Source organism: Indicator indicator, chromosome 23 (genome assembly GCF_027791375.1).
Source record: "Indicator indicator isolate 239-I01 chromosome 23, UM_Iind_1.1, whole genome shotgun sequence".
NCBI lineage: Eukaryota > Metazoa > Chordata > Aves > Piciformes > Indicatoridae > Indicator > Indicator indicator.
In genome coordinates this window covers 16,976,737-17,000,244 of record NC_072032.1, presented here as the reverse complement: position 1 = coordinate 17,000,244, position 23,508 = coordinate 16,976,737, and the positions used below count along the sequence as shown (strand labels likewise).

Here is a 23,508-nt window from a genome sequence, read left to right as displayed (position 1 = left end):
TGTTTGTGACATACACAGAGTACCATCCAGGAGGCACAACGTTATGTTTAGTTCTGCCCAAGATTCTGTTATTCTCATCCTTGAGAAGAACCTGATCAGTCTCTCTTAAGGCTGCAGCATCTCCTTGTGTTTCTGTGTGTTTGGCCTGGCAGGCTGCAGTAGCACTGTTTTCTGAAAGAACTGAAAAGCCAGAGCTGCTTTGAAAATTGGTGAGAGGTAGTTTGAAAGACTGTGGTTGGTGTGCTGGAAAGCACATTGGTTTGGTCTGGCAGTTTACATAGGAATTGCTTTCGAGACTTTGCAAAGCTTCCTCGTCCATCACAGTAAAGCTATGTCTTTTATTTGCAAATATTTTATCAAATGCCTTTGTGGTTTTCTTTGCATTTCTCTCAGAAATTAATCTTTTTCTTACAAGAGTTTCATCAAGGCTGGCAAGCTCCCTCTTGATTTGCAAAGACTGCCGGCGAATGAATGGTGAGTCAGGAGGGTTATACATGGCAAATAAAGTTTCCTGACGCTTGCGGAACCTAGTTTGGATAATTTTATTTTCCACTTGTTTGTCATGTTGGTGAAGTAATTCCATAAAGCTGTAATCACTTGCCTTAGCATTATGCAAAAGAGAGGTTATGAAGTCTGCCCATTTGACATCATTTTCTGGTGTCCTGTCACTGCTAGAAAGCTTCACAAGATTTGTTGTTAGGTCTGTAGTGTCTATTGACTTTAACTTCTCATTAATGCGGTCCATTAAATCCTGGACAATGGCAGAGTGTTCACCTTTCTCAGCCTTTGCAGGATTTCTGCCATAATTGTTGCTCTCTTGGTCTGTCGCTATCAATGTTCCATCTGAATACTTGGTCTCTTTGCCTCTGCATGCTTTACCTTCATATTCAAATTCTCTTTTGCTTCCTTCAGCTGGCAAGAGGGATGGAGGCTGGTTGATGGATAGTTCAAGCTTGTTATTGTCTAAAGTTGGAAAATCTCTAACTGATCCTTCTGATGTTTCAAATTCTTTACTCGGCACTGGTGAGAGCAGAGGTGGCGATGGGCTGCGAGATCTGTTTGAGTTTTTAATGCTGCTCAAGAGGTCACAGTCCTTGGCTGCATATGCACACACTGCTGCTGTTTGCACAGAGTGCCTGTTGTAATTCTGCAGTTGTTCAGCACAGTATTTATGAGAGCTACATGTTTTGTTCACCATTGTCTTAACACATCCAATCGCTACAGCTTGGCACGACAAAGAATGGAAATCTTTAATACAAACAGACAGAGGTGGCAAGCAAGGGGTGGGTCTTTGATTCTGTAAAGAGCACCTTTTTGTCAGCACGTGCCCACTGCAATTGCAAAATGAAACGTCAACGTCCTCTTCAGTAAGGGAATTGGGAGTTTCAGAGTGGACCAATTGAGTTTGCTTGCAACTGCAAACTACAGGAACAGTTTCATCGTGTGTTAAAAATTTTAGCATAGCCAAAGTCTGTTGCCAGTGATATGAACAAAAGGACTCCAAAACTTTGCTTAATGTTGATTTTTCTTTTCCCAAATTAGCTGTTTCCTCTGAATTTGCATCAGCTGGTGAGCTTGAACTGAAAATGAAAACAAATCAAAACAAAATATAAATTACAGTAAAATACCATAGCTAATGTTTGTTATAATGGTTAAACTCAAGTCTAAAACCCTGAAGTTTGCAAACCAGTTCTGCTTTATTTGTGCTATTCAATCATACTTGCAGGTGTCACTGGCAATGATGTGCATCTTACCTACAGCAGTGATAGTCTTGCCATAAGAGAAAAAAAACAGGAAGAAATTAAGGGATTAAAAAAAGGATAATTTGTAGCATGGCTTCTTGTATCTAAATGTAATTACAGTGATGTTAACTTCCTGATATTTCAAACTACTTTAGCCACCAATGAAGACGAGCCTCACTGAGAGCCTGGGGATCTAAGGGGATCCCATTTCGCAAACTGAGGCACTGAGAGGGTAAGGCACTTCAAGCTTGTGTCAGAGGCAAGAATGGGTCTGATCCATCTCTCCTGAGTCATATACCAAAGGTTATGGAAAGCTCTTCAGGATACTCCTAAAGATCCTTCTGAAAACATTTTTACTTTTAAAGAATGTTTAATAGACTGACAGAACACAGGGAAAATTGCCACCTGCTACTGTTCCTGTTCTTTGCAGATCAAGTTTCCCTTCTAGTTTTAAATAAATGGCAGTGGTGTATCACAAGCTCCTCCTTGCAATCTATTACATACACGTACACACACGCACGTGCACATACACATGGATGCCTTCATCAAACAGAAACAGAGAGAATCACCACTGGAATAAACAACTTCTGGGATAAAGATCTGTGCTGGGTTACACCAGCACAAGATCTTTTAAATCTCAAATGCAGACTATGCCTACAGCTAAACAAGACAACTGCTCAGAAGTTCTAAAACATATTAAGTTAAAATAACTTATAAAGTACTACTATAGCTATTTAAATTAATTTCTTATGCATTATTTAAACTAATGTCACTACTTACCTAATCAATCATTTATATTGAAAAGCTGAAAAATTTTCCATGGTAGAAACTAATACAGATATTTCTTCAATTAAATATAAAATCCTTACGCTGATCAGCAACTGTCAATAGATAGCTAATATCTAATTCAAACGTTTTACTGAAACCAATTGCATGAGTAGAAAGTATTAGAAGAATTCTGTTTTAGAAAAGCATATCTTGTTCAAACATATCACCAAACTCTGAACATGACACTAACTTTTTGTCCTATTACCTCCTCTAACTTTTTAAGTCTCAACGTTGGAAAGGAAAAAACAATTTGCTCGGGTTTCCAGCTGTACTGATCATGGAACAAACATATAAGATTTAGTGTGCTGTATTTATATAAAGTTACCTATTTGTTAATTAGTTCATACTCAGCATTATTAGTATCAATTATATTTTATAGCTTCAGGCTTCTTGCTGGAAGTTATACATAGAAATTTGCATATTTATTGTCCCACACAGATTTGAAAGCCAACTATCCTTAATAATTCCCTCATGCTCTTTCCTTTTCCTGTGATATTTAGGATGAAATGGTATACATTCAAAATCAAGCATCTAGAGGGTAGTGACTCATAAAAGCAGAAAATAATTGTGATGGTAGTGGTTGAAACTGCAATTATGTTTAAACTGAAATAATTGAAGCTTTATTTAAAAAGAAAACAAACACACACCTCTTTACATTTTCAGTCTAAAGTAAAACCAGGGCATGTCACTGTCAGGATTTAACTATTTCTGAAACGCCACTTCCCTGAGGAGAATCTAAGTGTGACTCAGTCCAAAATCAGGAGTTTCAAGGTGTTGAAACGTATCACAACACTTAAGAAAGCATACTCTAGTAATACAATTATGGATAAACACTAATTGCCCTCCCCCCACACTTGACTTCATTAAATAATGTTTTGAAAGGCCAGATAGAAAAAAAATAAACATGTTATTAGTTCTTCTGTTTCTAAATCACAGATAATTTGCTAAGTACTAATTTGCTAAAGCTGGCTCTAGGACAGTCTGGTTAGGTAATCTATAGACAGATTTCCATCTGTCTGCCTAGACTTGCAATGGAGCTTCACTGGAGAGCTTTAATTGTAGAGAACCTGTGTCCATAACTGCTGCTCATTGGTGGAAGAAACTTCCGTAGTCCTAAAGCCTTCTCAAAAAAACAGTAACCGAAATTTCCAAAGGCCTCAAAACTGCTGTGTAGAGCTCAACCTACTGCATGAAACAATGTCCTGGTTATGACATACATCTTGGACATTCTTCCAACACAAGTTCTTTCCTGTGTCTATACCCATGTCACGTCTATAACCTGCTTCTATCCCCTTAGCGTGTGTTACTTTCTAAAGCTAACAGACAACCTCATCTACGCTATTGTAGCACTACTGCATTCCAAATGATTGTCCAAGGCTGTGAAAACACATTTTGCAAACAAATTAAAGTAGTAAAGCAACACATTTTCTTTCAAGTGTCTCTCTGTAGAGATGTCCATGTATCTAAGCAAACTAATTTTTGGTAGCTTTTTAATACAACTATGGAATTCTACTTCAGTTTCCTTTAATTTTTTTCCTATCTGTGCTGTCCCACAGTAGTTGAGACTCTCCTCAAGATAAAAAGCTTAAAGAATAATTCCACAATGGCATGCTTCCTTCACAGAACAGTCTTGCACTTCTTACAAATCACTGAAAGGGCTAGAGAGAGGAGGTAGGAAATGGAGGAGCTGGGGAGTTGAGAGGATCAATGGACACTGCTTGACTTGCACCTTTTGTGCACGATATCTCTGAAGAAAAGTTAACCCTGGAATGTCATTCTTTCCCTGATGGAGGGTAGGGGCCGTTAATACCATGGAGTGAGATCTGACCAGAGTCCAGAACTGGCACAAAGGCAGAGTTGTGATAAGTACTAGCCCTTCATTATTTTATGTAAAAAAAAAGTAAACCTTTGCCTCCTCCACAAATAAAAAAAAACTATTAGGATAGAGCTCTATCAGAGGACTCCCAGAAGATGTCCTTCCCAAGTGTTCCCTCCTCTGTCATCTCAGCCACAGGGAAGACAGAACAATCTAGCAAGTTCTTTGCAGACTGGGAGTGGGAGGAAAACCGGGAGTGGAACACATGAACAGCACCGCACTATTATAGAAACAGAAAGTTTCCTTACAGAAATGTTTGTTTACTAACTAAATAAATCCCTGGGGGAAAAAAGTTATATATGATCTGCAATCGCTAAACATCTTAAACTGAAAACTGCTATAAAATTAGTTTTGTGAATTTCTTCCTATTTCTGGGTACTGCACCAATTCAGAGAAGTCATCCTTCCTTAAAGCTGCTATTTCTGATGTATCAAAATCTCACAGTAGTCATTGTGCACTGAATTTGTACAGATGTTGTTCTTATGCCACTGCCAAGAAACTTGTGCCTCAGGAGTAAGTCAAATGAGTCAGTGTACAGGGTTTTGTTTGTTTCTTTTTTCTTATTTTTTTTTTTTTACTGAATGAGCAAAATCAATCACACATCAGTGTTGTAAATTTATGTGCAAAAGCATTGAAGTGCTTTACTACAAATTACAACGTAGAAACACGTTAACTAAACAATTAAATTCATACAATCAGATTTAGGAATATAACAACACAAAGAAGAAAACAGAATTACAGTACATTTACAACACAAGACAAATACATGGAATTCATTAGAAAATATTGTAATAAATAATTCATGAATTATAGTGCAATTGATTTATGCATAAATATGACTAATTGCCTAAAAATCAGTTGTTAACAAAAATCTGTCAAAAATCAAGGCAGCCACAGAGTTTTACTAAATTACTGCGACAATGGAAATACTGCAATTAAAAAACAAATACAAGTATTTGTACTGTAAACAACTAAAAAAAAAAAAAAAAAATCAGTCTCACTGAAGTTAATATACAATTTAATATAAAATTGTCATTAGCTACCACAAATGGTTTTAACAGCTTTACTGAGCAGTAGTTCTAAAAACAGAGGCACTGTTTTTTTTTAATATAAAATACTTGAGAAACATTCAAATAAGTAGAAAGCATGTAGGGCCTGCTTTCGCCTTCATTTAAAATTCTGATGAAACGGGAATTTTCAGAAAACCTCAATTACTAAGTAGTGACTGGTAACTGAATTTATAAAACAGTTCAAAATGTGTAATTTCAATGACTTTCCTTGGAATACACAGGGGTTGGGGAAGGAGAACCTACACATTTCCCTGCCTTGCCTTAGTTGTGTAATCAAAGATTAGCCTAATAATTAGAAACAAATAATTCTGTTCTTTTAAAACACTTACAGGTTGAGTATCATCTATAAACTATCAAAAAATATCTTAATATACTATTTCTGACCGAAAAATAAATACAAGTACTAAAATGTTGAAAATTAATTATAATATTACATACAAAACTACTGAGTACTGTTAAGTCAATAGTAAAATGATCCCTGATTTTATGAATCCTGGTTTGTTTTTGTGGTTTGTTTTTTTTTTTTTTTTTTTTTTTTTTTTTTGGTTTGGTTTTTTTTTTTTTAGTCAGGTCATCTTTGAAATGATACAAAAAGAGTACTGTAACTTGCCTTCATATAAACTTCTGACTCAAATTTATAACATTGTCTGAGAAGTAGAAAACATCAGCATGATACAAATATTAGGCAATGTACTGAAGCCCAAAAGTTTTGCAAGTAAAACTGTATAAAGACAGATCTTGAAGCAGTTAATGTTTTTGTTCAATTTCATTTCTTCATTGGGGATATATTCACAAATTAATCCACCTGCTTCTCACAAAATATGGCTTAATTCTTTTTAAAATGAAAGATGACCCTGACATCTGCTGTTTTATCAAGTAGAGTTCTGCTTAAAAAAAGGATTCATTCTGTAATATGCAAGTAAACTTTAATCACTGAAAAAAGATTCAGTATAGATCTGAGAGACCAAAGAACTGAGACACTGGTGGTGCAGTTTCAAAGGACTATTCTATGTTAAAATGTGTTAAAAATGGAAGTTACTAGTTTTTAGTAGCATTAATAAATATGGGCTAGGTTTTGCCATCAATATTGCAGTGTGTTTTGCCAAATTACCTGATGTGGCCCATACGTATGTAATGTCCTCTTTCATTTATGTAGTTAACCTACACATATGCAAATTTAAGTGGGGAAAAACATTGTATGCATGTGACCAGATATATAAAAGTTGAAGAAAAATATTTTTCTGTGCAAAGTTAGATGTATGAAGAAATTTACTTTTTGAGAGGAAAAGGGCACTCGTGTTCAGTATTGAATGTATGAAGCAAGCCCCCATTCTTCATATGTAGACACATACTTTGTGATATCACACAAAAAAATTAAGTATGATATAAAGTCCAGTGTGAATGCTTTGAAATTCCTGTAAAAACTGCAATATGAGGGTAATTGGTCTCCCCTAAGTTTTAATAAAAGTTAAAGTCAACTGCCTAACTTCTACCTACCAAATGTATAAAGAATTTCTATTATTGAAAGTTCAAAACAGCTTCACTGTTTAATATTTGTATTTTTATCAAGACCCTGAACTGCAAATTTGGTTATTAGCAAAATGATAATGTAACTTGGTATTCATTCTGATAAACTGAAAAGGTTTTGAAATGCCACAGCAGCAAATACATTACAGTTACAGTGAGGTTCTTCAGTAGGAGTGTGACACAATCCTTAAATAAATTTTAAGTAGTCATAACATCAACTAACCAGCACGTTTTAACAAAAAAAACAAACCCAAATCATTCTCAAGCTCATTCTGTGCACATTATGAACATGCTCTAAGTTGCATTCCAACTTTCTCTTTAAACCTTACAAGTTATCTTATTTGTGAAACTAAAATGGAAATTTATGTTAAAGTTTAAATTATTTTATGCTCTTACTATTCCATCTTATTTCATATTTAATAATTCTATAACTACAGTAATTTCTTCAGGTTTCATAAGTGTACACTTTGTAAACATCAATTTCTTTCTAAACCACCAACAAAATCTTCTTAAAATGATAAAAAAATGCAGTTTATGCCTGCTAAACACACATTTTTTAGTACTGAAATGTTTTTCTTACTTGTATTGGATATTTAAGTAACAATGAACTTATTTTCTTTCACAGAATGTACTATATCCTACTAATACTTCACAAATCCACCTCCTTGTAAGGAACTAGCATTTAAAAAAACAAAAAAACCAAAAACCAAACAAATAAAAAATACCTTGATTTGTGTAATCTGACTTACTTACAATTTATTGCAAGTATTCTGTGAAGTATAAAAGCCTGCTAAACCTTGGTTGTGTATTTCCGTAATAAGATGGATTATTGAGTGGGTAGAGAGTGGTTCTTCACCAATTAAAAATTATGCTTCACATGACAAATACTCATTTTCCCCAAAACATCTTTATACTATTGACTACTACATAAAACCTGAATCTTTTCACCTATTTATACAAGGATTAAATACACACTATCAGAATTAAGTGAGCAACTCTATAATTCTGTCCACAGTGAAAACCCTGAATAGAACTATTTTTCAAAAGGCATGTATGTGGTTTTTGAACTGTATAATTTCACATCTTCTGTCAGAGTGAGCATGTGTATTTCTCACGCAGTGTGTGTATACAGACATACACACACACACACACACACACACACACCCCCCAATTCACTAACAAGTATTCTACACAGGCTTGCTACTGTTTTTGCAGCTGCCAGTCCCTGAATCTCTCATATTAAATAAGCCAGTATCTGGTAATCGGAGCTTCTTCTTCGGCGGAGTCTTCAACGTTCCAGATCTTTCTTTTACTTTATATTCTAAAGTGCTGTGAGGTACCCCATAAATTCCTTGTGCTTTGGAAACACTCATTTTCCCACTCATTACCATTGCAATTGCTTCTTCCATTATTTCGTGATCGTACTGCCGATAGCGGCCACGTTTTTTTCTTGGCTGCTTATTATCTTTACGATCCAAACTATCTTCTGTATTTTCTGAGGTTCCATCTACTGTCCCATTCTTAGCATTAAGACACAAAGGAGAGAGGTCCCCATGCAGAAAGTAGGAGTCCACACTTGAGTGAGTTACAGGTCCAGAACATTCAATTTTGTTCTGTTTAGGGAGTATATTTTTCAATTTTTGAAGAGCTGATCCTTCTAAGACTGAGGAGGTTTTAGAAACGTGGTACATAACATCCAGAAGACCAGCAGTATCAGACTGTGGTTTGGACACAGAACTTATTCTTAGCTGAGGAATTTTTAATTGTACAGTAGGACTTGAAGTTTCATATGGTAGATTTTCACTTTTTTCTTTAAATTGAGTGACCATTCTCTGTAGAGTTAACTGGTGGAGGTAACTGGAAGCTGTTGGGAATTTTAATTCTGAGGTTTCAAGTAGACTGAGTTTACTTTTTTCTGTGCGCTCTGCTTGAGCTCTTGCCCACAAGGCTACTTTTTGTAGGACTGCACAAGTTTCTTTACTGTCTTTAAATGAATAACTATCATTGAAATCTCGAGTTTTGTTTTTAAAAGGTGCAGGCTTTCCTGCTGGTAAGGCTTCTAAGTGGAGAAGTAAAGTTTTTTGAGGTATGCCATAAAGTATGCCTGCTTTATTTATGTCCAGTGCTCCAGACTGAATGTCTTTCAAAGCTTTTGAGAGCAAACCATCTGCAAACTCAGCACTTCTTTCCACATAGTCCTCTCTGTGTCTGTGTAGTCTCCTGGATGGATGGAATGAAACGATGGTAAACTGATGTATGAGAGACTCTCACACAGCTATGGAAGGGAAGGGTCCACTCCTTTATTATACTCCTTGCTTCGGTAACATCACTGCTTCTGATACTTTTAAGCCTTTGAGATGTGGTAGTTAAATGATTATCCTAGCAAAATGTTACAGTTCTGGTAGGACAGTGCATCAAAAATCGTACGGTGGCTTCTACAGCAGCCCTTCCAAGAACTTTATATCCTAGCTCAGCATTTGATAATATTCTCATATGCGTGCTATATTCCCTTGGTCACATGCTTGCAGAGCAACACTGTTATAATTTTAATTATACAATTAACGTTCCATTAAATACCCAAATCCTAAAGGAGTTTTTGTTAGTAGAAACGTGACGTTACCGCTAAACAAGTAATAAAAGAGTCAACCCCCTCATAGAAAATTTGCAGCAATAAGTACATAACTACACACAAACATCCCAGACTTACACAAGACTAGGCTTTCTACAACAGTAAGATAAAGTGCTGTAGTTGACAAGCAGGTCCGTTTTGGCAAAATAAAACACTCTTTTAAAAAAAAAAACAAAACAAAAAAACCCACAAACCAAAAATCTCTAGCCACTATTTACAGCTCTCTAATTACAAAGTCAAATTCATTCTAAAACTTCTTCATATCAACAAATTAATAAAATGAAAATTTCACAACAATTTCAACAAATATTGCTATCGCAATCCTCTTTGTAGGAAGTTACTTGGTAAGACGTACAGGTGACAAAAAGGGTCCTGCTATGGCTAGTGGATGGGAGGATGCCAAGATTGGAACAAAATTCAACAAAACAGTGTGTTTCACTAGACTTGTGGTAGCTTTCAGCAGAGGCAGTAATGTTTTTCTTGTTGAATAAAGAAATTTAACCATTTGCCACCACACACCATAGTCAGAACCATGATGTAAGTATAAGCATGATGATCAAGAGCTCTCTCTCACGCACGCTTGTTCTCCCTTCTTAAAGGATATTATAATCGTTTGACTTGTTCATGTTAGTTGAATATTTTAAATGTGAATATTAACACGGTCATTTTTGTCCAAAATTCTAGTTTCCCGAATAAACTCTGAAAGAATATATTTACATTTTCTTTTACTATCCTGTTAATGTGTTACGTTATCAATTTTCAGTTCACTTTTAGTAACATGAACTAAAGTTTGGTGATTGTTCTGATAACTTTTCTTTAAACAGAAAAAAAGGAAAAAGACAAATGAAACATATGATATATACATAGACACACACTTATGAGTGACAAAAATTCTTTTGAAAGCAAAATAGGAACCACATGTGTGTGTCAGTATATACAAATATGTTATGAACATAAAACCTGACTTTAGAGAAGAGAAACCTGGATTGCCTTTCACATAAGCCAAAGAGACCTAAGCATTGCTTACCCAGACACTGAGTTTTCAGAACACAAGGGATCATATTTTGGTTCTTCCAACCTTGCGCTTTTCTTTGTAGAGAGATCTAGCACTCCATCCCCTGCAAAGAACGAGTAGTGATGACAGCAGCTGTTTAGGGATGATCTCAAATTTTGTCAGCAAACGTTTGTACCTATGGCACAATTTTTAAGCCGTTACTTCAACTTGTAAGACTTCTGACATCTTCCTTCTTTCACAACGTCAGCTGTCAGCAAATGGGTTTATACGCTTGATTTGTAACAAAAAGATTTAAAATTAAGAATTTTGAAAAACAAACACAAAACCTAACCCAAAATAATTAAATTTAATAAATAATCTCACACAGAAACATGTGACTGCTTTCCTAAAAATCACCTATCTATACATATATATATATATTGCTCTGTTTACTTTCAAGACAACCAAGGCAATGCCCTTGATATTATTACGATTCACATATATATATTTTTTCAAACTTAAACAAACAAGCCTGATACTGAAGTTAAAACTGACATCACTAAATCATAGGCTCACAGGATAGTTCAGGCTGTTAGGGATCTCAGGAGGTCGCTAGACCAACTTCCTGCTTAAAGCAGGGTCAGCTATGAGACCAGACCAAGCTACTGGATGAGGAAGCAGTACCCCAGTAAGTGGGAGGAGCGTTTGAGCCCAATACAGGGCTAAGCTTATGATACTTATGCCATTAAGTGTTCCAACTGTTTATACACGTTCCCCCTGCTGCCTCCACAATAACAAAAACCAGAGAGATGGAAAGACCTACACTGGGGTGTGAGTCTGCTCTGGGAATTCAATGGCACATGTTAAATTCAAGATTTAAAGTTAGCTGTTGAAGTCTAAGACTTACTGAATTACAAACCCTATATATATATATATATATATATACATACACACACACATATATACACACACACACACCTACCTCCATCTCTCTACACAAGTTTTTCTTAGACAAAAGTTCGATGGATTTTCTAATAGTTGAGGCTGGCAGCAGAACTTCATTCTCATCCCTGCCCTGTTAGCTCTCTGCCTTCCCTTTCATACATCAAAGATTTATTTAGGCTCAGTGAGGAGCAGAACTTGTCTGGGGACTTGGCTCCCTCATGGACATTTTAAATTAGTTAATTCTTCATAACTGGCTGTTGAAGCAAGCAACAGGCCATAGTGCTGATATCAGGAAAGTACTTTTCATAGCCCTTGCAAAAGAAGTCTGCTTCAATACAGCTCACTTATAAATCTATCAAATCTACAATTCATCCATAGCAGAGATATGTGGAAGCACGAGAGAGATTTTCTTAGGATTTAATCTGTACAAGGTATTTGCTAAACCTAGGTATGAACTGGCTTCTGCTTAGCACACAGAATAAAAGCAGGAATTCCTCAATTTCTTACTGCTTCTGCTGTTAAAGTATGCTTAAAATTTAATCCAGCATAGGTATGTTCAGCAAGGTAAATCTATGTCAGAGTTCCTCCCTCCAAAGGACATGTCAATAAATGACTACAAATATACAGTTCACTTTCTTTCTGACCAATGTAAGTTTTCACAAAAATGTAATTCATCAGTTCTACTTTTTAAAAAGCTTTTTAATATGGTATGTGACATATTGGTAAACATTTCCTTTTGCTTTGTGGGATTATTGGATTAAAATGGACCCTGGTAGCTGTAGAAGACAAAAGCTGTGTTTGTCACTGTATTCAGTGGCATGTGCCAGTCATAAACCTTACTGAAAATTGCTGCAAATCCAGATCAAGTTTAAAGTCCAAAACACTTGTGCTTATAAAGTTATCAGTTTTGAATAGCAATGTTCCTTGAGGAAAAGGAATTACTTCCTTTTTGTAAATGGTATTAAGATGGGTTTTCTCTTTGTCTAGCTTTATTCCCAATTAACAAAATTGCATTGATCTATAAAGGATAAAGCATGAAGTATAGAAATTTCCTCTCAAATTAATCTTCTCTTTCTGGTGTTCTAACCAGTCTGAGTTTAAGAATCAGTGTCCAAGGGCTGATACAAACAGAACCTTTGCTCTGAAATTCCAGGATCTTTCTCTCTTTTCTTAGAAGCCTTCTTAACAGATGCTTCTTCAACAAATTTGGAACCACTGTTACCTATGACAGACACAGAGTTGACTTAGATTCAGTATTCTGAAGCGGGGAAATTCCAATGCCACAATATAAGAAATGTTATCAGAAAGAATTTGGTTTGGTTTTGTTTGTTTTGTGGTTATTTTGTTCTGATTTTTTGCTTGGTTATTGTTGTTATTGTCTTTTTTTTTTTGGTACTGGTATATTTTTACTTGCTTGGGGCTTTTTTCATTTCTTTTTTGAACAGCTCTCTTATAATTTTTTTCCTGATGAATAAAAGGAAAATGTATGAGTTTCCTTTGACTGTTAGGTTGATGCAATACCAAATTTCCTTAAACATTTTAATCAAATAAGATATATTTTTTCCCACCTTATATACAAATCATTCCTTCAGAAAGACAAAACACAGATGTTTGACTCAGTCTTTTGTTAAAGGAATAAGACGGAATAAAGTAATAAATGACATCAAAACACAGATAAGCAGGTATAGACATTTACCTTGCTGAGTATTCTGTTCTTGAGTTCGATTCACAGTGAGGTCTAGAGGGCTATCCTGTTCTTCCTGAAGGGAGTTTTCCGTTTGGTTCATTTGGATACTTTTACATATCAGACCTGGTTCAAAGGATGAACCATTTCGGTTCTCTTGAATTTTGCTACTTTTGGAAATGTACTCAATTGCAAACTGACGGATCATTTTTTTCATTAATTCCTGAGCAACTAGGGGAATGTTAGGATCACAGTTCTGAGGAAGATCTAAAAATAAAAACACAACACAGGCAACAAATATATTAAACCCCTCAAACTTAATTACTTTTCTTTAAATAAATATATCCCATAAACACAAAAAAGTGTGTAATAAGTACATGTGTAATGAACACATGCACTCAGATATTTAGTAAGCTTTTCTAAACAGCATTCCTAACTGGAGATCACATAGAACATGTTCAGCACACGTTAGCAATCTTTACCTTATTCCTCTGCCACAGCATGCAAGTAAAACTATGTAGACAGGTTAATAATGGAAGTGTGGGAGCCAGAATCTGTTTACTATTGGCAAATTGAATTTTAATTTGCAGACTGTTCATTTTCAGTTTTGAAAATAAAGAATTTTAAATAGAAATACTGAAAGTTAAATACAACCATGAATTAATGCATAAAGAATTTACTTTCAGAAAACAATTAACAAAAATAATTACAACTGTAGTTCTATAGATTAGTCCTTTTCATAACATGGAACAGTTGGGCTTTTGAGAAGCTCGTCTTACAGAAAAGAGTTGTTTCACCTTTACAACTTTATTGTGAAATTCAATCGCTTCTATTACTGCAATTTGTATAGGACATTTCAAGTAGCATCATAATCAGTTTTTACATGCAACCCTTAATCTACAGTGGGGGTAAGAAAAGTATTAGGTCTCCATGCTTAACATCAGTAGCAAATACTTCTTAATTATTATCAGCAGATGGCACCAGATATACTTTGTATGACCTAGTAAGTTTTTATTCTTAAATGTTTTATTTTTTTTATAGCTACTTACAAAGTTTTAAATCTACATGCTTAGATCTGTTCTAACTTTTGTTTTCCACATAGTGGATTCAAAACACAAAGCAGCTGTATTTATTCTATGGATCATGTACGTATTACTTCAAACCCAGCAAAACAATCTCTAAGAAGACTGTTCCCTAAAAGGTAGCTCTGATATTCCTCTAGTTTCCTTCAGATCACTGAAGGACTCCTGATATTATTAAGAGAAAGCTAAATGACACATTTGTATGATATGATATAATCTGGTATTTTCTGCTTGGCATTGTCAAATTGGCAGTCAGAATGCAAGAAAAGGCAGAAACGAAGCTCGTGCAATTCTGACTAATTGCAATGATTTATTCTAATTCAGATCTCACATTTAGGATTAATTGTGTGCAATGAACAATGGAATGGCTGATTTAACTGATAGTTTAGACTTACACACGTATTTGGCAGGACAAAGAACACAGAGTTAAAAGCTACCAAAATAGTGCTCCACAACAGTATTCTATTCTTAATGAAAAAAAGACTGGTTTTCAAGAAAGCCAAAATACCGACTTAATTTCTCTTTTCATACAATTGAAAAAGGCAGTAAAAAATCAGCAGGAAATCACAAGCCCTCCTCGTATCTTACAATCCTGTTGTGCGAGTAGCAGCGCTAAGAACACCTGGTTGTTTACCAGCACGTTTCCTGTATTCACTCCAGCTCTGCCCTTTTCACAAAAAAGCCATGTTTTCTAGACTGAGCCCACCTCAACAGCACCAAACTGTTCCAGCAATGTTCTTAGCTGTACTCTTAAACTTGCCCAGTTCACTGTGAGATCACCAGCAAGTTAAAACCAGAATACTGCAATTTATTCCACGCCCTGTATGGTGATCAGTTTAGTTAACCTGAGTGAACAACCAGAAGAAATAAGTTCACTCTAGTTTTCTGTTCTTGTCAGCATTCAACATTTTTCCTTCCTTTACTCAGATGGTAATTTCATCTCTTAATATAAAAGACACACTTCTATTACCTTTCTTTCGAAAGAGTGCATTTAGATAGTTTTCTGCTTGGCATTCAATCTTGTCAGTGTTGGACTGGCCCTGAGATGACAGTTCCTCTGTAGGCGTTGACTGTGAAGAACCGGTAACTGATGCGCGATCCTAGAATACAGACAAAGATTACAAAATCTTTCAGAAATAAGCCTATTGATAGCAAAATGTACAATTAAATTGTTGAGTTCCTAAGTGAAAGAGAACCACCAGAAAGATTTACTATAAAGCCAAACCACCTTGCTCCTTCTCATACCCAAAGTTCCTTGAGTCAAAATGCAAAATTAGCCTATTTGCAAAGCTCAATTATCAGATTCTTACTTTCAATGCAAAAACTGGATGCTGGGGAGTCATGCTGATAACATGTTCATACTTACACTGACTGTTTCTTTATGTAAATTACAAAAGGAACATTTCTCATCCATAGACCAGTCAGTTAGCTCTTCTGGCTCACAGTCTTAAAAGAAGGAAAAAGAAAAAAACAAGATGTTTTAAAAAGTAAAAATGGAATTTGAGAACAAAATGCACATCCTATAATTCTCTTAGTGAAGTGCATCATAATCTAATATGCATTTATTTGGACAACATAGTCAGCAGTATTCAATGTTCAGATATCTCCAAAGACTTGTCTGTCTCGCATGGCTCAACTTTCTAAAAGACAGAACCCTTCTAAAAAGGTAAGGTGAACTCATGCATTTTAGCTGACGGCCTGTCACAATTATTGGAGGCATCCGAGTACTGCAAATAAAGCACTGATTTCCAGACAGCATTCCATTTAACACAAGTATGTTAACTTGTAGTAAACTCAGCTAGGAATCAGGATACAGATGCCTTGCCATTTGAGCTACACGTGCTGTACTTACAATCTTTAATTGATTTGATACCACAATTATAGGCAACCTGTACCCCATATACATAGAATGGCTTAGCTTGGAAGGGACCTTAGAGGTCATCTGCTCCAACCTCACTGCCATGGGCAGGGACACCTCTCAAACTGAGGCTACTCAAGGCCTCAAAATTCCAACCTGAACACCCTCAGGAAGAAGGCATCCACAACCTAGGCAACCTATTCCAGAGTCTCACCATACTCTCATGTAGCATTTGATTTCTTTAGAAAACTTTAAAGAAACTTTGTTTTAACAGAAGATTTACTTCAGTCTTCAAGCAATATAGGACTTCAGCAGACTGCCTATATCAAGTTCAGTTTTCTCCTACCAAATTTTCCTACTATTTTCTTTAAACAAGTTATTAAGCTCATTTCAAAAGCTTCCTTCAGGGCACCTCCACCTGCTCCAGCATGGGGGTGTCCTCCATGGGCTGTAGTGTGGGTATGCGTTCTGGCACGGCTCTCCACAGCCTCAGGTTCTACCTGCTCCACCAGAGTCCTCTCCATGTGCTTCAGGGCAAGCTCTGCTCCAGTGCCCATCGCACCTCCCCTCATCTCTTCATTCTCTTTCTCTCTGCAAAGTTGTTTCCCATTCCTCCTACCCCTGCCCCCAGCTGCTGAGCTTTTACTCTTGCTTAAAAATACTACCACAAAGGGACCATCAGAAATTATCAATCTGAAAATAATTAGATTCTTCAGTGGAAACATACCCCAAGTATCTCTGTATTATTATTTAAACCCAGTGTACTGAGCTCTAAAATACTAATGCAGACTTCTGTATTAACAACATGCTATATGCTTCCAGGGATGCAAACCAGCAGTTTTGACAGGTTGGACAGCTGATGATCAAAAATAGACACAGGATTTTTCTTGAATGGAGACTAAAAGATAATGAGTAATTTTTGTTCAATTAACATAGCTGTCTCAGCCTATTAGAGCTATACCTTTTAAGTGTCCACAGATGAAAAAACCCCACACTATTCCCTCATAATAAATTCATAAGTCCTATGATTCTATTCTTTCATAATAAATTCATGTCTTCAGAGTTTTCCTTGCAACCACAATAAATCTGCTTATGAATGTTGAGATTCTGCACATATCTCCAAGACAGTTTTTGTATTATTCAGATGAATTCTTCTGCCTTGGAATCCTGAAGTTGCATTGTTAAAAGTCTAACTAAAGAGCATCCTTCTGTGTTACCACAAAAGCAAACCTTGAGAAACATCAGTTCTATATAACAGTAAATTTATTCAAAGTAGCATAAACCCTGTCCACATAAGACAAGAAGTATGCCAGTGAGCTAACAAAACTGCCAGGACATAGCAGATATACACCAGTCCAAGAGTCTCAGGCCACCAGCACATGAAACATACCAAGACCAGTATCCATTTTTAACTACAGATAGACAGCCATATTCTCAGAAAGATTCAAGGCATAGATAGCAGAATACGCTTTCTCTTCGCTGCATTCCGTTTAGGATCATGATTATCTCCCCCTCCTCGTTTTATCTTGCTTGGGCTCAGATGAAAGATTTACTGACAACCTGCAACACTAGCCAGCCCATGAGGAAAAGTTAAGACTGAGTTGTTAAGAGCATTAATAATATTCATCACTTGAAACCAAAGTCCTTTAGTACAAAGCTGTTAAACCTATTCCCTTTAAGGATAAAATTGTGAATTTTGACAAATATTACTACATATTTTCAGTACTTAAGTCATTCAGATCTTTGTTTCCCAAAAACATTTCTCCCAAGGAGTAATACAGAATTAAATTAATACAGAGATCCTTAGTGCTGAACAGATTCCATGTTTAACTCTTAAAATGTGAAATAATTGTCTATTACATCTAAATAAGGTAGCTTAAGGAACTTCAACCTTTACAATAATGAAGAAGATGATGGAAAGTAATGTCCCAGTAAATTTTCCGGTTATTTGTCTCAATTCTGAACAAATTGCCCCCTTTATTTTTATACCACTGCTTCCTAATAAGTACAATAGAAGATCTGAGGTGTCTATCATGTCCCTTCATCTTTTTAATTTCACAAAACCTCAATGATATTAGATATTCAAGTTTCTAATATGATTTTCTTTACTCCATTACTTTATATATGAATAAATATTCCACAACAACCTAAGAAAAAAATTAAACAGGCCTTGAAATAAACCTTTCATCCTATATAAAGAGGGTTTTTTCCTGGCAAAGAACAAGAGAGCTGCTTTTCTCCCACAAGACACTGTGTTTCCTCTGTCCATAGGAGAACAGAAGCCCAGTATATAATACCAAAAAAGAAAATACAGACAAACCAGATGATTAGAGGAAGATTAGAGGCAAAAGCTTTCTAACAATTTAGTTAACTACTCATAAGTAGAATATAAAGAATAACAATTTACCTGTCAAACTACTTAGCTGAAAATGGGTATAAGCAAGGAATTAGAAAGCCTTAAGGATTCAATGACACAAGAAGCCTCCAGCTCATTCAGAGCATAACCAAGGTCAGGTACCAAGATACAGAACTTGACATCTTTGCAACCTGCTTCATGATCAAAGCAGGCAGGAAAAGAAACCTGGTGCTGAATAACAGAGGTGAGGAGAACCTTCAAGCAAGCCCAAGGTAAGCCCTACATATACAACCTGTAAGAATTTCAAGATAAAAAAAAAAAAAAAAAAAAAAAAGAGCTACCTATATCCTTTGCTATTTCAGTTTGACTAGCTTGGATTTTCAGCAAGATAGTACTACTCATGAAAATAAGATTTAACCCAAATTTACAGATTTCTTATCTTAATAGTTTTTAAGTCTGACTAGTGGAAAAAAAAAAAAGAAACAAAAAACAACAACAACAAAAGTTCTTAAAACACCAGTAAGGTAACATTTCAAGTTCTGGCTCTTTCCTTTGAAAACACTGTGTTATGTATGACACAGGCCAAGGAACTTGCACAATATGAAGAGGACAAAACCATAACCAAGTTAAATCATCCATTCCAAACATATTCTAGGCAAATGAATAGTATATGCTACTCTGCCTCATGTACAAGTAGTATCTAAGTTGCATGCTTTACAAATTACACTATCAGATAATAAACTGTAAAGAAATGAAATATTTTAAAGGTTTGATAACAGAAAGAACATTTTTATATCAAGAAAATGAAGTTGACAGAAAACTTTCCAACACTTCAAAGCAATTTTGTGCTGTGTTTTCCTTCTTTGCTGTTGTTAAAGAGCGATAAATCATTTCATAGTTAACTAAAGACTCAGTGTTATTGTCAACTATTCTAACAAAACCAAATCCACTTGGAATAACGCTAGGTCTTTCAAGGGTAATAAGAAAACCCCAGCATACACACACTTAAATACAGATATACTATTATCTACATACTTATATATAGGTGTAAAAATAAAATATTTTTAATATATAAATATGTAAAAAGAAAATAATATAAATAGCTTCACTTTTTTGACCACTTCAAGAAAAACAAACTAGCTTTTATTACCTTCCTCTTCCCAGTTAATGCTGATAGGAAGCTGAGCAGCTTGTCTTCCCTTTCTAAAAGTTATCCAAAAAATGCAGTAGGAGATGCAGTATTCCAGAATAGTAAATCTTTTGCATAAAAGCTTTGCTAATCCAACATTTACCTGCATAGGAACAAAACCTAGGCATCATTTTACCTAGTGTTTTGTCTATGCATAATATTGGGAAGAACATGGTCAAATAAACATTAGAAAGAGAAACAATTGAAGATTTCAGTTTTAGAATTCAGTATATATACTTTAAACTACCTTGAACTAAAAGACAAAACAATTAATTAATGTCAGTGCACTGAAAGCTGACTCATTTACCTTCAAATAAACTGAGGTCTCTTCGTAGCCTTGGTCCATAAAGCCCTTCTAATATACTTTCAAATCCTGGAGACAAAAGAAACATTTAAAAGAGTAAATCAAAAGTTTCTTAGAAGAAATCAAATTCTATAACATTGGCAACAACTCTCAAATCCTGAGAGAAATTCCAATAATTGTTACATTATTCACACAAGTATTTATTCCTTCCTCTATAGTACTATTCAGAAGAATTAGAAGACAACAATAAGACAAGGCAACTGCCATCTGCATACAATCAGCCTATTAAGTCATGCCCAAACAACCTCACTAGACTTAAAATAACTGCTACAGAATCTTAAAGGTGGAAGGATTAGCCTCCTAGCTCTACACCAGTGAAGTACCCATTCTACAATTAGAAACTGGAGGGTGGAAGGGGAAGGAGACCACCTTCGAAATCATAAAAATCATATTTATGATCATTTGTAATTACTTTATCTGAGTAGGCCATTTTTCCCACAAAACGTAAATGCAATGAAAACTCATTTTGCTTCAGATATCGTAAAACTCTTCCTACTTTTCTGTATCTGCACAAAAATATTTAAAAATTAAGGATTAGATAAATCCAATTATTTTCCAGATTTACCAGCTAGTCTGTTTAGGTATTCGGTAAAATCACATACTGCAACAAGTGAGAAGAGACACAGAGCAAACCAAATTATTAATTAACAAATAAATACACAATACCCCCCCCCCCAACAACCAAAAAAACCCCAAACAGCAAAGAGAAGAAATGCATGACAAGTGATGAAATATTGTAAGAATTTATATCATCAATACAAGTTTTGTTCAATATACAAACAGTTTCCAAGTGTCCCCTCTTTTCTTCCTCCAAATTTTTCAACTAAGAGGATATTTGAAGCAGCACTTGAAGGTTCTCACTCTTCGTACTCAAGACTTGTCTACATTAAAGATGTAGCTATTTACAGTACTTTGCAAAACTATTCTATCATCACACCATATAGAAGATACCAATACCTTCAGAAAACAACTATCACCAAAGGACATTTATTTAGATCATAACATTTGCTCATCAGATATGATGCCCTCACAGACAATGCAACAGACTGCTCTCTCATCAAGAGTGACATTTACTTTTGGTTTAGATTGTATGTAAACATGTTAAATAATACATTAAAATACTGAAGTGGACAAAAGAAGCACTCTTAACACATTGGAGCTATTCAGCTTAACAGGTCACATTTTGTTAAAATTTATCTTTCCATTTTGCATTATTTTATCATTTTAATGTATTAATTATATTTAGGCTACTAAATCATCACTGCCAATAGGCTTGCCTCATAAGGAAGGCTTCAAATTAGGTTTGCCAGGGAGGTGGAGAAAAACTAAAAAGAGATAGTTCACACAACTGGAGAACTGCAATGGATGGCTACTGGCTTCTAAGAAAGGAGAAGTGAGGAAGTCAAGGACAATGCATATAATTTATACAAAGAACTTGAAGAAATGGACCTTTGGTGTGGAACAGGCTACAGGACAATCGAAAGTCCGTGGGTCAGGGTTCAACCAGAAGAACATCTGTTACAGGCTGCCCAATCAAGTGTAAGCAGAAGAAGCCTTCAAAACACAACAGGAAGAAGTGCTGCACAATTACATGCCTTAACTCTCATGAAAAATATCATTCAGCCTGGCATCTTCTGGAAGTGCATCATGGTAACACAAAACCCAGGTGGTGTTTGGACAACAAACCTGATTGAGGTGGTGGACAAGCTCAATAGGGGAGGCACTCTGTTACTCATGATCAGTGATAAGACAGTAAACAGTGGTCTTGGGCAGAGCAGCCACAATGCAGGCCTCTTCCACCCAGAAACCAGTAAATAGGTAAGTGGTACCTGTCACTGTGGAAGCTCTGTGTTCTGTGGCATCAAGCCTAGAGGAAACCACAAGGTGCACTTAGAATTTTTAATAGGTTAGTTTATGATAACTTTGGACAGATGTAGTAATTTAACCATTTTACAATACACATTGAGGTCAGACAAGTTTAGTTATACATTGGGTTTCTTCCCCAAAAGAAGTATCTTTGCAATGCTTCTGAGAGGAAATAGTGGTTAACTTCACAGCTGATCCCAATTCAATACCTTCTCAAACTGCCTCCTTCTCCTTCCATCCCCACATTCTCTAGGTGATCATAACTGAGCCTGTAAGTGCATTTCAAACGAATCTGTTTGAATGACTCAGACTATGTTCTAGGAGAACAGCCAAAAATAAGATAAATATCATTTATTAAATGGAAGCTGACATTTGAGTCCTGCTTTCAAATGCACCACGTGGCAGGTCTGAGGGTAGGAGAGGCAGAAAAGTAATATATGCACAGGTTACATGAAAATGATTTTGTTAAGTTTGTTACTTTCTACTCCATACTAATTTCTTGATTCCCCTAGTCTAATTTATGGCCACACTAAGTCCAGTATTTGTATCTTCTTTTCAAAAGAAAGTCTGTTTAATAAAAGCAGGTATCTTTCCATTCACCTTTGACTCTTCATTCCTTCACAAGTGGTCTTTTTCCTTGTTTACATGTTTCTGTTTCAGAAGTAATCCCGTTTGAGGGTTTTAGATACAACACTACAATATCATTCTTTTTACTAAAACCCCCCCCCCCCAAAAAAAAAACAAACCACACCTCTAAAACACCAACACCTTACATAGACAAAGTTTTAATGGAAATGAGACAAGCTTAACAATACTGTTCATCTGATTCATAATTACTGCTCCTACTTTTCATCTTAGTGCTGAAAGGTTATCCATTAGAAAAGATCATATTGTTCTCCCTAGCTGTGTTTTAGGAAATTTAGAAAATACCAGGTGCACGCAGACTAAGCTCTGCTTTTCCCCTTCTTCTCCTCATATCCTCAGGTAGGCACAGGGTAATGCTGCACACTGCTTTGCAGGACAGGGCAAACATGCATTTTTCTCATGAAATTAGAATTTTAGCTAAAGCACTACAGCTTTACTACAGGGAAAAAAAAAAAAAAAGATCTTGAGGCTCTGCAAAACACACCTTTATTAACCCACCTAACAAAGTTCACAGAATGATACGTTGGAACCTTCTAACTCCTGTGTGCTAAAACCTTAACATCACAAACTCCTATCACCCTCCACTTGGCTACTTCAAGATGATTTTGTATAAAAGTACAAATCACTTCTTATTTAACTTTTTAAGTAAAATTGAGCCTCACCCTTTTGCCTGCTTAAATAGATGACGCTGTTAAGTAATATGCATCAGCAATGAAGATCCATGTTTTGTTTTTTGAATTTATTCAATATTCTGAATAAATTAAATTAGAATGTGTGTAATTTTTTTCTACTGTAATTTCAATGTGTAATTTTAAGCAGTGCAGAGTTTAGCCCACTAATGCTGCTTTTTAAA

At 35.6% G+C, this 23,508-nt stretch overlaps 1 protein-coding gene across 3 annotated transcripts in view; it reads right to left on the bottom strand.

Moving 5' to 3' along the window:
* The window catches only part of LCORL (ligand dependent nuclear receptor corepressor like), a 51,522-nt gene that overhangs the window by 12,605 nt on the left and 15,409 nt on the right, over window positions 1–23,508 (bottom strand). Inside the window, exons 2-7 of one of the 3 annotated variants that reach the window (XM_054391593.1) lie at window positions 20,088–20,153; window positions 15,744–15,823; window positions 15,348–15,477; window positions 13,308–13,562; window positions 10,700–10,790; window positions 8,231–9,263 (exon numbers count right to left, since the gene is read on the bottom strand). In XM_054391593.1, coding sequence (XP_054247568.1) covers window positions 8,231–9,263; window positions 10,700–10,790; window positions 13,308–13,562; window positions 15,348–15,477; window positions 15,744–15,823; window positions 20,088–20,153 — 1,655 coding nt within the window. Of the gene's footprint in view, window positions 1–8,230; window positions 9,264–10,699; window positions 10,791–13,307; window positions 13,563–15,347; window positions 15,478–15,743; window positions 15,824–20,087; window positions 20,154–23,508 lie in introns of those variants that run through there. The other 2 variants (XM_054391594.1, XM_054391596.1) reach the window with 2 other exon arrangements.